This window comes from Dendrobates tinctorius, unplaced genomic scaffold (assembly GCF_039654945.1).
Source record: "Dendrobates tinctorius isolate UK_male_01 unplaced genomic scaffold, ASM3965494v1 ptg000046l, whole genome shotgun sequence".
In the NCBI taxonomy this organism is placed as follows: domain Eukaryota; kingdom Metazoa; phylum Chordata; class Amphibia; order Anura; family Dendrobatidae; genus Dendrobates; species Dendrobates tinctorius.
The window spans coordinates 74,856,919-74,874,942 of NW_027361714.1; the positions used below are offsets into that span (position 1 = coordinate 74,856,919).

At 46.8% G+C, this 18,024-nt stretch overlaps 1 protein-coding gene across 1 annotated transcript in view; it reads right to left on the bottom strand.

Moving 5' to 3' along the window:
* The window catches only part of AMD1 (adenosylmethionine decarboxylase 1), a 48,892-nt gene extending 31,929 nt beyond the window's left edge, over positions 1-16,963 (bottom strand). The window contains exon 1 of the mRNA XM_073576005.1: positions 16,495-16,963. Within this exon, the coding sequence (XP_073432106.1) occupies positions 16,495-16,604 (110 nt within the window). The 5' untranslated portion in view covers positions 16,605-16,963. The remainder of the gene's footprint in view (positions 1-16,494) is intronic.
* Between the last annotated feature and the right edge of the window lie 1,061 nt (positions 16,964-18,024).

The window sequence follows — 18,024 nt, forward strand, 5'->3', positions numbered from 1 at the left end:
CACGGCAGCGCAATGTGCAGCGCTGCTGCGGGGGACTCCTTTCCTCCAGGCCCCCGAATCCAAGATGGCGACAGGGGCCTTCGGGGGCCTGCAGGAAGCTGGCTTCCCAGTGCCTGCAAAGCGCAGGCATGAGGAAGCCTTCTGCAGTGCCTGTGTCAGATCGCTGATCTGTCAGTGATCTGTGATGTGACAGATCAGCGATCTGTCACAGGACAGTGATGTCCCACCTGGGACTATTTAATAAAGTAAAAAAAAAAAAAAAAAGTGTAAAAATAATTTAAAAAAAAAATCGCCAAATATATTAGAAAAAAAAAAAAAATTCCCCCAATAAATCCATTTTTTGAAAATAATAATAAAAAAAAAAACAATAAAAGTACACATTAGGTATCGCCGCGTCCGTAACGACCCGCCCTATAAAACTGTCCCATTAACCCCTTTAGCGAACCCCTTAAAAAATAAAAATAAAAAACTAAGCAAAAAATAATGATTTATTATCATACCGCCAAACAAAAAGTGTAATAACGCGCGATCAAAAAGACGCATATAAATATCCATGGTACCGCTGAAAACGTCATCTTGTCCCGCAAAAAACGAGCCGCCACACAGCATCATCAGCGAAAAAATAAAAAAGTTATAGCTCGCTGAATAAAGCGATGCAAAAATAATTATTTTTTTATATAAAATAGTTTTCATTGCATAAAACCGACAAAAACAAAAAAACGACCTAAATGAGGTATCGCTGTAACCGTACTGACCCGAAGAATAAAACCGCTTTATCAATTTTACCGCACGCGGAACGGTGTAAACGCACCCCCCCAAAAGAAATTCATGAAACGCTGGTTTTTGTTCATTCTGCGTCCCAAAAATCGGAATAAAAAGCGATCAAAAATTTCACGTGCCCGAAAATGGTACCAATAAAAACGTCAACTCGTTCCGCAAAAAATAAGACCTCACATGACTCGGTGGGTCAAAATACGGAAAAATTATAGCTCTCAATATGTGGTGATGCAAAAACTATTTTTACAATAAAAAGCGTCTTTTAGCGTGCGACAGCCGCCAAACATAAAAACCACCATAAATAGTAAATCAAACCCCCCGTTATCACCCCCTTAGTTAGGGAAAAATAATAAAATAAAAAAAATGTATTTATTTCCATTTTTCCATTAGGGTTAGGGCTAGGGGTGTGTTGGGGTAGGGTTAGGGCTAGGGTTAGGGCTAGGGGCGTGTTGGGGTTCGGGTTGGAGTTAGAATTGGGGGTTTCCACTGTTTGGGCACATCAGGGGCTCTCCAAATGCAACATGGCGTCTGATCTCAATTCCAGCCAATTCTGAGTTGAAAAAGTCAAATGGTGCTCCTTCCCTTCCAAGCTCTGCCATGCGCCCAAACAGTGTTTTACCCCCACATGTAGGGTATCAGCCTACTCAGGACAAATTGCAAAACAATTTTTGGGGTCCAATTTCTCCTGTTACCCTTAGGAAAATAAAAAATTGGGGGCAAAAATATCATTTTTGTGGAAAAAAATGATTTTTTTATTTTCACGTCCGAGTGTTATAAACTTCTGTGAAGCACTTGGGGGTTCAAAGTGCTCACCACACATCTAGATAAGTTCCGTGGGGGGTCTAGTGTCCAAAATGGGGTCACTTGTGGGGAGTTTCAATAGTTTAGGTACATTAGGGGCTCTCCAAAGGCAACATGACACCCGCAGACCATTCCATCAAAGTCTGCATTCCAAAACGTCACTACTTCCCTTCCGAGCCCCGACGTGTGTCCATACAGTAGTTTTCTCCCACATATGGGGTATCAGCATACTCAGGACAAATTGGACAACAACTTTTGGGGTCCAATTTCTCCTGGTACCCTTGGGAAAATAAAAAAATGGTGACTAAAAGATCATGTTTGTGGAAAAAATACAAATTTTTTATTTTCATGCCCGGCCGTTGTAAACTTCTGTGAAGCACTGGGGGGGTCAAAGTGCTCACCACACATCTAGATAAGTTCCTTAGGGGGTCTAGTTTCCAAAATGGTGTCATTTGTGGGGGGGTTCCACTGTTTTGGTACATCAGGAGTTTTCCAAACGCGACATGGTGTCCGATCTCAATTCCAGCCAAAAACGTCAAATGGCGCTGCTTCCCTTCCGAGCTCTGCCATGCGCCCAAATAGTGGTTTACCCCCACATGTGGGGTATCAGCGTACTCAGAGGACAAATTGCACAATAACTTTTAGGGTCCTGTTACCCTTGGAAAAATAAGAATTGAGGGTGAAAAGATCATTTTTTGTGGAAAAAATATGATTTTTTAATTGTATGGCTTTATGTTATAAACTTCTGTGAAGCCCATGGGGGTTCAAAGTTCTCACCACACATCTAGATAAGTTCCTTAGGGGGTCTAGTTTCCAAAATGGTGTCATTTGTGGGGGGTTTCCACTGTTTTGGTACATCAGGGGTTTTCCAAACGCGACATGGTGTCCAATCTCAATTCCAGCCAAGAACGTCAAATGGCGCTGCTTCCCTTCCGAGCTCTGCCATGCGCCCAAATAGTGGTTTACCCCCACATGTGGGGTATCAGCGTACTCAGGACAAATTGCACAATAACTTTTAGGGTCCTGTTACCCTAGGGAAAATAAAAATTGGGATGAAAAGATCATTTTTGTGGAAAAAATATGATTTTTTTAATTGTACCGCTGTACGTTATAAACTTCTGTAAAGCCCTTGTGGGTTCAAAGTTCTCACCACATATCTAGATAAGTTCCTTGGGGGGTCTAGTTTCCAAAATGGGGTCACTTGTAGGGGGTTTCCACTGTTTAGGTACATCAGGGACTCTCCAAACGTGACATGGCGTCCAATCTGAATTCCAGCCAATTTTGCATTGAAAAAGTCAAACGGCGCTCCTTCCATTCTGAGCTCTGCCATGCGCCGAAACAGTCGTTCCCCCCCCCTACATATCAGGTATCTGCGTACTCAGGACAAATTGCACAATAACTTTTGCAGTTCAATTTCTCCTGTTACCCTTGGTAAAATAAAAAAAATTGAACCTGAAGTATTTTTTTTATGAAAAAAAGTTAGATGTTCATTTTTTTTTAAATATTCAAAAAAATTCCTGTGACGCACCTAAAGGGTTAATAAACTTTTTGATTGTGGTTTTGAGAACCTTAAGGTGTGCAATTTTTAGAATGGTGTCACTTTTGGGTATTTTCTATCATATAGACCCCTCAAAGTGGCTTCAAATGTGATGTGGTCCTAAAAATAAAATGGTGTTGTAAAAATGAGAAATTGCTGGTCAACTTTTAACCGTTATAACTTCCTAACAAAAAAAAATTTTGGTTCCAAAATTGTGCTGATGTAAAGTAAACATGTGGGAAATGTTAGTTATCAAGTTTTTTGTGTGCCGTATCTCTGTGATTTAAGGGCAAAAAAATTCAAAGTTAGAAAATTGCGAAATTTTCAAAATTTTCGCCAAATTTCCGTTTTTCTCACAAATAAACGCAAGTTATTTGAATGAAATTTTACCACTAACATGAAGTACAATATGTCACGAGAAAATGTCAGAATCACCGGGATCCATGGAAGCGTTCCAGAGTTATGACCTCATAAAGGTACAGTGGTCAGAAATGTAAAAATTGGCCCGGTCATGAACGTGCAAACCACCCTTGGGGGTGAAGGGGTTAAAATCTCTGTGCAAAGTTTTGATTCCCGAGATCTTTGTGCTGTTCCTGATTAGTTGGGCCAGAGGTTCAATAGCTAATGCAAAAAGCAATGGTGACAATGGACAACCCTGTCTGGTCCCATTAGCTATATTAAACGTAGAGGAAAGATGATTGTTGGAATAAACCCTCGCACTAGGGCCGGAGTACAAAGCCATAATACCTCTCGTGATCTGAGAAGCCATTCCAAATTTTTTGAGAGTTGCTTCGAGATATGACCAATTAAGGCGGTCGAACGCTTTCTCAGCATCAAGAGAGATAACAATGGCCCTGAGTTTGTTCGAGGAAATAAGCTTTATTATGTTAATGAGTCTTCTCCTACCATCTATGGATTGTCTTCCTTTGATGAAGCCCATCTGATCATTGGAAATTAAACTCGGGAGGAATTGATTTAGTCTATTGGCCAGGATCTTTGCATAAATTTTTACGTCTGTATTTATGAGGGATATAGGTCTATAAATAAAAATTTGGCTAGTGTCAGAATTTGGTTTTGGGATTACGATAATTGTCGCTTCCAGCAAGCTTTTACAAGTTGAAAGTGGGGAATGCTCGGTGGTACTACACACCTACAAGACTCTCATATAAGTGTGGATACTTCTCCATTGTGTTGGAGAGGCTGCCATTGCAATGGAAATTTATTTCATATTTATTGGAGCTGCCCCAAGTTACATACACTCTGGTTACAGGTAAAGATGCATGTCAACTCACTGTCCAAAACCTTTATCGATGTCACCCCCCATATGGCGCTTTTATCCCTAGACCTAGAGGGTGTTAGTCCGACAATCAAATTCATGATGACGCACATATTCCTTACTGTGAAGAATTTTATAGCGCAGTGGTGGAAGAAGCCGGATGCTCCTATTTCCTTGGATATAGTTAACACACTACGCACCCATAGTATAATGGAGGAAAAAATAGCTATCAACGCAGGTTCATTGAATCACTATCATTTGAAGTGGGAGGTGTGGAATACCAAATATAAATGATCTGTTATGTCCTATTTTAAAGTCATGAAGGAATTGTTATCTCCTTCCTTGATGTCATGGATGAATTGTTGTGTCCTATTTTGAAGTCATGAGGGAATTGTTATGTCTGTGTTTGAAGTCTGGTATATGATGGTAATAAATTCTTGTTTGTAATTGTATGATTTTACTATTTGTAAAATGGAGATCTCTATCTTTTGATTCCTTTCCCATTCTCCTTCCATTTTAAATTGTTAAACTTTAATAAAAATTATTTGAAAGGGAAAGTGGTGAATGCTGGATAGCATACACAGAGATTCAGCATACATCCCCTATATACACTCACTGGCCACTTTATTAGGTACACCTGTCCAACTGTGTGTTAAGACTTAATTTCTAATCAGCCAATCACATGGCGGCAACTCAGTGCATTTAGGCATGTAGACATGGTCAAGACAATCTCCTGCAGTTCAAACCGAGCATCAGTATGGGGAAGAAAGGTGATTTGAGTGCCTTTGAACGTGGCATGATTGTTGGTGCCAGAAGGGCTGGTCTGAGTATTTCAGAAACTGCTGATCTACTGGGATTTTCACGCACAACCATCTCTAGGGTTTACAGAGAATGGTCCGAAAAAGAAAAAAAATCCAGTGAGCGGCAGTTCTGTGGCCGGAAATGCCATGTTGATGCCAGAGGTCAGAGGAGAATGGGCAGACTGGTTCGAGCTGATAGAAAGGCAACAGTGACTCAAATTGCCACCCGTTACAACCAAGGTAGGCAGAAGAGCATCTCTGAACGCACAGTGCGTCGAACTTTGAGGCAGATGGGCTACAGCAGCAGAAGACCACATTGGGTACCACTCCTCTCAGCTAAGAACAGGAAACTGAGGCTACAATTTGCACAAGCTCATCGAAATTGGACAGTAGAAGATTGGAAAAACGTTGCCTGGTCTGATGAGTCTCGATTTCTGCTGCGATATTCGGATGGTAGGGTCAGAATTTGGCGTAAACAACATGAAAGCATGGATCCATCCTGCCTTGTATCAACGGTTCAGGCTGGTGGTGGTGGTGTCATGGTGTGGGGAATTTTTTCTGGGCACTCTTTGGGCCCCTTGGTACCAATTGAGCATCGTTGCAACGCCACAGCCTACCTGAGTATTGTTGCTGACCATGTCCATCCCTTTATGACCACAATGTACCCAACATCTGATGGCTACTTTCAGCAGGATAATGCGCCATGTCATAAAGCTCGAATCATCTCAGATTGGTTTCTTGAACATGACAATGAGTTCACTGTACTCAAATGGCCTCCTCAGTCACCAGATCTCAATCCAATAGAGCATCTTTGGAATGTGGTGGAACGGGAGATTCGCATCAGGGATGTGCAGCCGACAAATCTGCGCCAACTGTGTGATGCCATCATGTCAATATGGTCCAAAATCTCTGAGGAATGCTTCCAGCACCTTGTTGAATCTCTGCCACGAAGAATTGAGGCAGTTCTGAAGGCAAAAGGGGGTCCAACCCCTTACTAGCATGGTGTACCTAATAAAGTGGCCAGTGAGTGTATGTACAAAGGCAGTGTGAGTTAGGGGAGGGTTGCAAGTGCAACTAACCACTATTGATTGAGCTACCGTATTTTCCGCTTTGTAAGACGCACTTTTCCCCCCCAAATTTGGGAGGAAAAAGGGGGTGCGTCTTACAAAGCGGACATGCCTTACCTAGGCTGTGATCGGGGGCGTCCGGTGGTTGCTGGCCGGTACTGCGGGTGTCTCCGGTGCCGCGTTTTCTGCCCGTCGAAGCCTGGGGCTCTGCCGACATTGTGCGACAGGCCAGAGCCCTGGCATTTCCTCGGTTCCCTGTGTGTCTGTAAAAAAATGGCCGCCGGCTCTCCCGAGAGCTGGGTCCCGAGATCCCATCTGCGCACGCGCCAGAGGCCATTTTCCCTGGGTTCCCTGTGTGTGCGCGCCCTGGTGCCGGTAAAAAAATGCTGCCGCGCGTGCGCAGATGGGATCTCGGGACCCAGCTCTCGGAGATGAGATTACAGATCTCATCTCTCGAGAACTGGGTCCTGAGATCCCATCTGCGCACGCGGCCATTTTTTTTTACCGGCACCACAGAGCGCGCACACAGGGAACCGAGGAAATGCCGGGGCTCTGGCCTGTCGCACAATGTCGGCAGAGCCCCGGGCATCGACGGGCACACAACGCCGCACCGCTGGGCACCGGAGACATCCGCAGCACCGGCCAGCAACCGCCGGATGAGTGGAGAAACCCTGCAGCAGCACAAGACCCTGCAGCAGCAACGGCACACATCGGAGCCCCCCTCATTCCTGAATGCGGCCTGCAGCATTGCTCCACGCCTGCCTCCTCCAGGAGCGAAACTGGGACCCCGCTACACCGCAGCCACCAACCCCGGTAAGCAATAAGATGCAAGGATTATAAGAGGCACCACCATTTTATTAAAAAATATTTTTTTCTTATTTTTCTCCTCAAAATTTGTGATGCGTCTTAAAATCCGGAGCGTCTTATAAAGCGAAAAATACGGTACTTGATTCGCCACCTTTATCTTCAGCTGCATGGAGGACATACAAAAGCATTAAAGAGACTGCAGCAGTTTGGGTAAGAGTCTGACAGTTGGTAGTTCGGAATTGATAGGCAATGTCATCCAATGTTTGAAACGAAGTCAGACTGTCCTTCCTACAAACAAGCGTGTATTGGAATAATAGTCAGACTGGAGATCACATGACAAGTGCCCGTGATGAAAGAGTCAAATATTTTAATGTAACAGCTAGAATTAAGCAAATTATACAGCTAGAATATTGATGGTAAATTACTATTAAATGTGCAAAACAATTATATATGTAAGGCTATGTGCACACGTAGTTTTCTTGGTGTGCAGATTTTGTAGAGAAAACCGCAAAAGTCCTGCGGTTTAACTTCGGTTTTATACCTCATAATGCATGAGGTGTAAAACTGCAGCGTTTCTGCACCAAACAATTGACATGCTGCGGATTGTAAACCGCAGCAAATCCGCGCGGAAAAATCTGCAGCATGTGCACTGCGGTTTTTAATTTCCATAGGAAATAAAAGGTATTGTACAACGCAGCTGCAGAAACGCGGAACCGCAGCAGACTCCGCACCGTGTGCACATACCCTTAGGCTGTGTGCACACGCTGCGGATTAGGTGCGGATTCATCAGCGCAGATTTTGTAAAATCCGCAGGTCAAAATACCTGCGGTTTTACCTGCGGATTGCTCTGCGGTTTTTCATCTCCTCAATGGAGGAAATGGCAAACCGCAGGGGAATCCGCAGAAAGAATTGACATGTCAATTCTTTCTGCGGATTGAAAACCGCAGATAATCCGCGCGGAAAATTCCGCACCGTCTGCATTGCGGTTTTTGATTCCCATAGGGAATCATGGTACTGTACACCGCAGCAAAAGCTGCTGCGGGTCCGCAGCAGCCAAAACCGCTGCGGAACCGCAGCAAAATCCGCAGCGTGTGCACACAGCCTTAGGCTATGTGCACACGGTGCGGATCCTCCCGCGAATTTTTCCTGCAGATTTAGTGCATTTTTTGTGCGGATTTACTGCCGTTTTTGTGCGGTTTTCCACCTGCGGATTAAAAGAATGGAGCAGGTGGAAAACTGCAACAAAACCGCACAAAAGAAGTGACATGCTGCTTCTTTTATTCCGCACGAAAAATCGGCAGCATGTGCACAGCGGTTTTTGTTTTTTTTTTACATCGCCAATAATGGTACTGTACATAATCTGCAGTTCTGCTGCGGATCCGCAGCAGAATCCGCACCGTGTGCACAGAGCCTTAGGCCCTATTCATAAGTCCATGTTGCATGTATGCGTTGTATCAGTTTTTTTCACAGACAAAAACGTACCCACTATTATCTATGGGGCTACTCACATGCCCATGTTTTTCATTGACCATGTGCCCGTGTAAAACTCATGAAGACATGCCCTTTTTTTCCCAGCATGGAGGATAAAAAGTGTCAATACAAGTCTATGGGTTCATAAAAAACCATACAGCACACAGAAGGCATCCTTAACATTGCAAAAGATAAAAGCTCTGTAATTTATTCATCTGTGAAAAACACTAATGGTAAAACTGGACCATACATTGATGACATCGGTACCATTTTGTCCCTTGTGTTTTAACCCCTTTACCCCCAATGGTGGTTTGCACATTAATGACCGGGCCAATTTTTACAATTCTGACCACTGTCCCTTTATGAGGTCATAACTCTGGAACGCTTCCATGGATCCCGGTAATTCTGACATTGTTTTCTTGTAAAGAATCAACAATGTCCTACTAGGTGCAACTGGGCACTTCACACAATATCATAACAAGAAATTCCCATGTTCAGCTACATAGAAAAAATGAAGAGATCCCAAATATAAAATCACAATTTTTATTCGTATATCCAATAAAATCCATATAGTAAAAAATCAAAATGCCGTATAAGGCACGCTAGAGCACACAATATTGTAACAAGGCTTAAGAATGAATAATCAGATCACAATATAGGCAAATAGAAAATGGCATTCCTCCTAGTACAAAAAGTATATACATGTACCAATTAATATATTTATGCTTCAAAATTGAGCTAAAAGTGTCCAGGATAATGGCCAAAAACAGCCTTCATTAAACATATAATAAAGTCCAAATCATGTATGAAGTCAAGAATGATTATTCTCAAAGACGGTAAATATTACACTAGTATAATGATATGCAGCCCCAAGGGATGTAACACAATAGCTACAATGACTCCCGTGCATAACAACACTTAAAGAAAAATGGAATAATGGAAGAGAAACTGTGCTTGTGGCGTCCCCTCACCCCGAGGCGCGTTTCGCCGCCAGCTTCTTCCGGGGGCGTGAGGGGACGCCACAAGCACAATTTCTCTTCCATTATTCCATTTTTCTTTAAGTGTTATTATGCACGGGAGTCATTGTAGCTATTGTGTTACATCCCTTGGGGCCGCATATCATTATACTAGTGTAATATTTACCGTCTTGAGAATAATCATTCTTGACTTCATACATGATTCGGGCTTTATTATATGTTTAATGAAGGCTGTTTTGGGCTATTATCCTGGAGATTGTTTTCTTGTGACATATTGTACTTCATGTTAGTGGTAAAATTTCTTTGATATGACTATTTGTGAAAAAACGGAAATTTGGTGAAAATTTTGCAATTTTTCAACTTTCAATTTTCATGCCCTTAAATCACAGAGATATGGCACACAAAATAATAAGTAACATTTCCCACATGTCTATTTTACATCAGCACAGTTTTGGAACCAACAATTTTTTATGTTAGGAAGTTATAAGGGTTAAAAGTTAACCAGCGATCTCATTTTTACACCACCATTTTTGGGGGGGTCCACATCACATTTGAAGTCACTTTGAGGGGTCTATATGATAGAGAATACCTAAAAGTGACACCATACTGAAAACTGTACCCCTCAAGGTGCTAAAAACCACATTCATGAAGTTTATTAACCCTTCAGGTGCTTCACAGGAATTTTTTAAATGTTTAAAAAAAAAAAAATGAACATTTAACTTTTTTTCACAAAAAAATTAATTCAGGTCCAATTTTTTTTTATTTTCCCAAGGGTAACAGGAGAAATGGGACCCCAAAAGTTATTGTGCAAATTGTCCTGAACACACCGATACCCCATATGTGGGGGGAGGACCACTGTTTCGGCGCATGGCAGAGCTCGGAAGGGAAGGAGCGCCGTTTGACTTTTTCAACGCAAAATTGGCTAGAATTGTGATTGGACGCCATGTCGTTTTTGGAAAGCCGCTGATGTGCCAAAACAGTAGAAACCCCCCACAAAAGACACCATTTTGGAAACTAGACCCCCCAAGGAACTTATCTAGATGTGTGGTGAGAACTTTGAACCCTCAAGTGCTTCACAGAAGTTTAACGTAGAGCCATAAATATAAAAAATATTTTTTTTTCCACAAAAATATTTTCGTCCCCAATTTTTTATTTTCCAAAGGGTAACAGAAGAAATTGGAAAGAGTTATTGTGCAATTTGTCCCGAGTATGTCGATACCCCATATGTGGGGGTAAACCACTGTTTGGGCGCATGGCAGAGCTCGAAAGAGAAGGAGCACAGTTTGACTTTTTCAACTCAGAATTGTCTGGAATTGAGATCAGATGCCATGTCGCGTTGGGAGAGCCCCTCATGTGCCTCAACAGTGGAAACCCCCCAATTCTAACTCCAACCCTAACCCCAACACACCCCTAACCCTTATCATAACCCTAGCCACAAACCTAACCCTAACTTTGGCCCCAACCCTAATAGGAAAATGGAAATAAATACATTTTTTTATTTTAGTTTCCCTAACTAAGGGGGTGATAAAGGGGGGTTTGATTTACTATTTATAGCAGGTTTTTAAGTTTGGCAGCTGTCACACCACACACTAAGACACTTTTTATTGCAAAAAATAGTTTTTGCATCACCACATTTTGAGAGCTATAATTTTTCCATATTAGGGCACATGACATTTTTTGATCACTTTGTATTCAGATTTTTGGGACGCAGAATGAACAAAACCCAGCATTTAATAAATTTCTTTTTTTTTTTGGGGGGGGCGCGCATTTACACCGTTTCGCGCGTGGTAGAATTGTTAAAGCGTTTTTTTTTCTTCGGGTCAGTACGATGGCAGCGATACCTCATTTATATTTTTTTATGTTTTGGTGCTTTTATACAATAAAAACTATTTTATATAAAAAATTATTTTTGCATTACTTTATTCTGCTATAAATTGTTACAATTGATGCTTCCTAAGTATAAATGCTATGTACTATATAGTCTAAAGGCAAAATGGTCTTCTCTGCCCACAGCTTAGTTGCTATAGGCAACAAAGTTTTTGGATCGAGGAGGAGGCATAAGGGGAATATACCTGAAACACAAACAGAATTGGAGGATTAGAAGCCTTTAAGGCCCTGTCACACTAAGCGGTATCGCTAGTAATATCGCTATAACGTCACTGGTTTTTGTGACGTTATAGCGATATCGCTGTGTCTGATACTTACCTCCAACCGCTCCCCCGCTGGTTATCGCTGATCGCGCAAGAACGTCCTGCACCGTTTCTCGTCGTCAGCTTCCTGCTGTGACGACGAGCGACGCGTGTGGTAGGACGTCTTCATTGCCGCGTCTGACAGGTAAGTAGCGACCCCCGACCCCTGCGATGTCGCTGGTGAGATCTGCCTGTGTGGCAGCTCACTAGCGATGCACCAGCGATCCTGACCGGGTCATATCCCTGGCCGGGATCGCTGGTACATCGCTAAGTGTGACAGTACCTTTACACCAGGGCTGTGGAGTCTGAGTCGTGGAATCAGAGTGTGTCTATTTTGGTGGAGCTGGAATAAAATGGACCAACTCTGAATATAGATAATACAAAGGTCCTATAACTGTTCTATAGATCTTAGCGGCACTTTATGTACATGCTCAGTAGTGGTGCAGGGCTGTGGAGTCAGGGAAACTGAGGAGTGGAAGGTTTGGCTTGCTGACTCCACAGTCCTGCTTTACACAGGGTGGTAATGACTGGTATGAATTCCTTTTATTGATCTATTAGAAACTATGCTCAGCATCAGGTCTCCCCTCATCAACTGTGCTCATGGGCCACTACCAGTGGGCAAAGCAGTTAGAGAAGCAAATGTCATCTTTGCATGGGAAAAGCAGGAAGTCTGAAGAGAAATTTCAGGAAATGTAGGTTACATTGGTCACACTGGGCAGCTCTGAGGTACCACCCACTTCACAATGAACAAATAGGAGCTAGACGCAGAGAATTATGTAAGAAACTGACCAGTGAGGAACTGAGCTCATGGCTTAAGAGCCCTTAGTATGCTGCAGGGAGATTGAAAAAAAACTGGGATAACCCCTTATGTAACATCCAATAAGGCTAGGACATCATGCGCTCAATGCAGTCTAAAAAGAATCTAACAGGAAATGTGCATGTCAGCCCGTAACCCCACAGTCCCCCAGGGAAAGCCAGAGGACATCCAGCTCGTGTCAGAGGTGACATGTGCTTAGTCCCATAGCCTGGATTTTGTTGCGCTGCTGCTAGGGTGCAGGCCCAGCTCCAAGCAGAGTCTTACTAGCACAGTAGGTGTTCTGAGGGGAAATCAAAATCATGGCTGGAGTGCATGTGTAACATTTAGATACTATTTTTTTTTTTCATTAATCCAAAAGGAACAATACTAATCTAACATTAAATATCTTACCGTTGGGCAATTTCATTCGTGGTGGGATTGAGGTGTGATAAACATGTTAGATGGGGGTGGCGGGTGCTAGCTTGTGGCAAGAGCTGCAGTATCTGCTACAGCACATTCCATAGATTATCAAGCCGCCCACCCCATTGGCTGTGAGAGGCTTCATCATGGTAAAGGGGTGAGGCCAGCGGAAAAACTCACGTGTATCAGCAGCAGACTTGCCGCTTCAATGACCTGCCCCACACAGGCTTCACAGTATGCTGCACATTAAATAGGTCTATTACTATGCCAAGTGTGTTTAGCAAGTCACAGCACCATGCTGAAGAGCAACCAGGTTTCAGGGACATCAAAAACCACTGAGCCAGTTTGCTAATGGGTAGAAAGAGCATCGAGTCTACGGTGATGATTATATTCTGCTCACTTATACAGCACTATCATATTCCGCAGCGCTTTACAGACATCACTGTCCGCACTGGGGCTCACAATCTAAATTACCAGTCAGTATATGTCTTTAGAATTTGGGAGGAAACCCCTGCAAACACAGGGTGAAAATGCAAACTCACAGATTTTGTCCTTGGTGGGATTTGAACCCCTGGACCCCAGAGCTGCAAAAGGCTATAGTGCTAACCACTGAGCCACCGTGCTGTGACTAATTGAATGGATGCCCAAAGCAGACAGGATTCACAATATTTGGATTTAACAGGCCCCATTTCATAACAGATGCTTTGGCCAGCAGATATCTCCCAAATCCTCCATACTGTGTTCTCCGCAAGCGATCTGCTTCCAGATTCCTTTTCTGGATGGCTTACCTTGCGAAGAACAAAAGGATCTGCAACCTAAAATCAGACGTGTCCGATCCACCTCTCCCCCATCATCTATACACAGTAGACCATCAACGGGGGTTTGTGTAATGGGGGCCTTGCAGTGGACTATTTCTCATTGATATTAAAGGGGTTGTTCATTGTTCAACCCCAGCACAATAATTTCAGGACCAATTACAATAAAAACATTGGCTACTCCTTTTTTGTTGCAGCATCTCTCAGGGGTGTCAGTGCTGCTGTTCCCAGAGAGCGACGTAAATTGCGTCACATTACGGCTGCAGCTCATCAATAATTCATTGGAGTGGGCGTCTGCCCTGATGAGCGGACCCTGTCATACCAGAACATTCATGTAATCATTGCCATTATCAGTGGTGTGCACAAGTACTAACAGGTAATTCTGGACTCGCTAGCAGAGGGTTCCCCAACTCCAGTCCTCAAGGCCCACCAACAGATCATTTTCAGGATTTCCTTTGTTTTGCACAGGTGAAGCAATTATCAGCTGAGCAATACTAAGGAAATCCTGAAAACATGATCTGTTGGTGGGCCTTGAGGACTGGAGTTGGGGAACCCTCTGCTAGCGAGTCTAGCACATAGATAATAGCACAGCAGAGGTAATCTGACGCTAGCAGCACAGGCTATTCAAATGAATGACTCCAGGCCTGCTCACCAGACAGGGGTTACACTCAGGGGACCACCTTTCTTCGCCTGCCCCTTATAAGGGCACAGTGGAGAGGGAAGCCGTTAGGCAACATGTGCAAATGATACACATAATGTGGAAGCAGCACACCTCAGGAGCAACACGACCGGGGAAGGGCGACACGCACACCCCCCTCATGGGCAGCACGACCGGGGAAGGGCGACACGCACACCCCCCTCATGGGCAGCACGACCGGGGAAGGGCGACACGCACACCCCCCTCATGGGCAGCACGACCGGGGAAGGGCGACACGCACCCCCCCCCCCCCCTCATGGGCAGCACGACCGGGGAAGGGCGACACGCACACCCCCCCCCCCTCATGGGCAGCACGACCGGGGAAGGGCAGCACGACCGGGGAAGGGCAGCACGACCGGGGAAGGGCGACACGCACACCCCCCCCCCCTCATGGGCAGCACGACCGGGGAAGGGCGACACGCACACCCCCCCCCCCCTCATGGGCAGCACGACCGGGGAAGGGTGACACGCACACCCCCCCCCCCTCATGGGCAGCACGACCGGGGAAGGGTGACACGCACACCCCCCCCCCCTCATGGGCAGCACGACCGGGGAAGAGTGACACGCATCCCCTCCCCTCATGGGCAACACCACCGGGGAAGGGTGACACGCATCCCCTCCCCTCATGGGCAGCACAACCGGGGAAGGGTGACACGCATCCCCTCCCCTCATGGGCAGCACAACCGGGGAAGGGTGACACGCACCCCCACCCCCCCTCATGGGCAGCACGACCGGGGAAGGGCGCGACACGCACCCCCCCATCAGGGGCAGCACAACCGGGGGAGGGCGATATGCACCCCTCTCCCCTCAGGGACAGCACGACTGAGGAAGGGTGACATGCACACCCTCCACCCCCCTCAGGGGCAGCACGACTGAGGAAGGGTGACATGCACACCCTCCACCCCCCTCAGGGGCAGCACGACTGAGGAAGGGTGACATGCACACCCTCCACCCCCCTCAGGGGCAGCACGACTGAGGAAGGGTGACATGCACACCCTCCACCCCCCTCAGGGGCAGCACGACTGAGGAAGGGTGACATGCACACCCTCCACCCCCCTCAGGGGCAGCACGACTGAGGAAGGGTGACATGCACACCCTCCACCCCCCTCAGGGGCAGCACGACTGAGGAAGGGTGACATGCACACCCTCCACCCCCCTCAGGGGCAGCACAACCGAGGAAGGGTGACATGCACACCCTCCACCCCCCTCAGGGGCAGCACAACCGGAGGAAGGGCGACACTCTCCCCCCCCCCCATGGGCAGCACGACCGGAGGAAAGGCGACACGCTCTTCCCCCCCCCCCATGGGCAGCACGACCGGGTAAGGGTGACACGCTCTATCCCCCCCCCCCTCATGGGCAGCACGACCGGGGAAGGGTGATACGCACCCCCCCCCCCCCCTCATGGGCAGCATGACCGGGGAAGGGTGACTCGCACCCCCCCTCATGGGCAGCACGACCGCGGAAGGGTGACACGCACCCCCCCCCTCATGGGCAGCACGACCGGGGAAGGGTGATACGCACCCCCCCCTCAGGGGCAGCACGACCGGAGCAAGGGCGACACGCAAACCCCCCACACCGGGGCAGCATGACCAGGGGAGGACACACGCAACCTCAGAGGCAGCCTGAATTGGGGGGGGGGAAATGAGCACAACCTGAGGTCATAGGGGGTTCAATGAGCGCACATTCCACCTGAGGGGGCAGCACGGGGATGGGCACACATACCACCTCGGGCAGCACGGGGATGGGCACACATACCACCTCAGGGGCAGCACACCCCAGGATCAGTAGAATGGAGGCCAGCACACCTGGGGAGGGCCCAGTGTTACTGCCATGCTATACATGCCCTGAGAGGAGCTGCAGCCACAAATGAATGAAAGTCACTAATAATGACGGGTGCTTCACAGCGTAACATCATGTAGAGAAACAAAATGGCCGGTCGGCCGCCTCCCGCACACTGCCCGCCAGTGGAGATGTCACATCCCCTCCCCCATTCCGCAGAGCACATGGGCGGCCTTCAGGCCACGGAGAGGAGGTAGGCGCCGCCGTGCCAGGGCCATCTGCTCACCTTGGGATGTCCCGAAGGTCTCCGGATCCTTTGCTCTCATCCTGCTGGCTGAACCAGACCTCCAGCAGCTTCTCCGTACCTTCAAAGAAGTGCGCGCCGCTCTCCTCCATCTCCCCCCGGCAGCCGGAGACCCACCAACAACGCAGAAAATAACGAGAAACGGAAAACAGATAGCTGCTAATCACTTTCCTCCCACGTTCGTTCTTTTTGGTAAAAACGGTTAAGAATGAAATGATTCTCGAATATTCTTAGTGTTTCGCTTATTCCTTGGCGTGCGGAAGGTTGTATGAGGTGTTAGGCTTTGTAGTAGATGTTGGGTGTTTCTTTATGTGATGGATATAGTGCGTTTCTCCGGTACAGTCTCTTATTTCCCGTTATATCGATTCCCCTGTTACAGAGAACGCGAGTGAGCGAGCGCTAGCTAATATCGCCGGCCATACTGTGTAAAGCGGCAAGAAGACGGCGAACGAATGCTTATATACCCGGGAGGTGGCGACACTGTGACGTAATTGTTGGGTCGAGGGAGCAGCCTATCAGCTGAACAAAGGCTAGGCGGGGAGCACGTCAGCAGTGTTGGCCCCGCCCAGATGCTCGGAAAGCCTCGATAAACGGCTGTGCAGGGGTGGATGGGTGGGGCGCAGGCGTGCTGGAGGCCGGCATTGCAGAGAGCGTGTCTGAGGAGGGAGCAGAGCACGGAGGTCGGAGAATGTCCCGGGACACCTGTGGCGTATACCGCGGCTGAGCAGCAGACGCGTTTCCGTACATAGTCTGTGGGGCCGGTCTGTGCCTCTGAGTTTATAGGAATGTATGACTTGAACAGAAAGTGTTATCAGCTGCGAGCTTGCTGAGGTCCCTGTCATATGGTGGCACACAGCCCGTATGTAATGGCGAAGGACAGAGACTAGGAGCTCGGTGTGATGTCCGCGTTCCCTGCTGGCGTCCACTTAGAGAACATACAATCCTCTTAAGCTGGAGTCACACATAGCAATCTTGCTAGCGAGATCGTTGCTGAGTCACAACTTTTGTGACGTGAGATCACTGTGTGTGACAGCGATCAGCGAGCGGCCCCCCTGCCGGTATCGCTGATCGCTGGAAGAAACCTCTGGACATTTCTTTGGTCGCTGGTCTCCCGCTGGCCAGCACGCATCACTGTGTGTGACAGGCGGGAGACCAGCGATCAGGTGTAAAAAAAAATAGAATTAAAATAAAAAATATTGTTATTCTCACCTTCCGACGTCCCGCGCAGCCATCCTGCCTCTCTCCACGCTCCGGTCCCAGTAATCCTTTGCACGAATGACCGCGAGACTTCGCTCTCCCGTGAGACCGTGAGGTCCCGTGGTCATTCTCGCAAAGGATCACTGGGACCGGAGCGTGGAGAGAGGCGGGATGGCTGCGCAGGACGTCGGATGGTGAGAATAACTATATTTTTTATTTTAATTCAATTTTTTACAGGGATGGCAAGCGATGCCGGGCGCTCGGCATCGCTGTGCTGATCGCTGGTGAAGCTGTCTGTGTGACAGCTCACCAGCG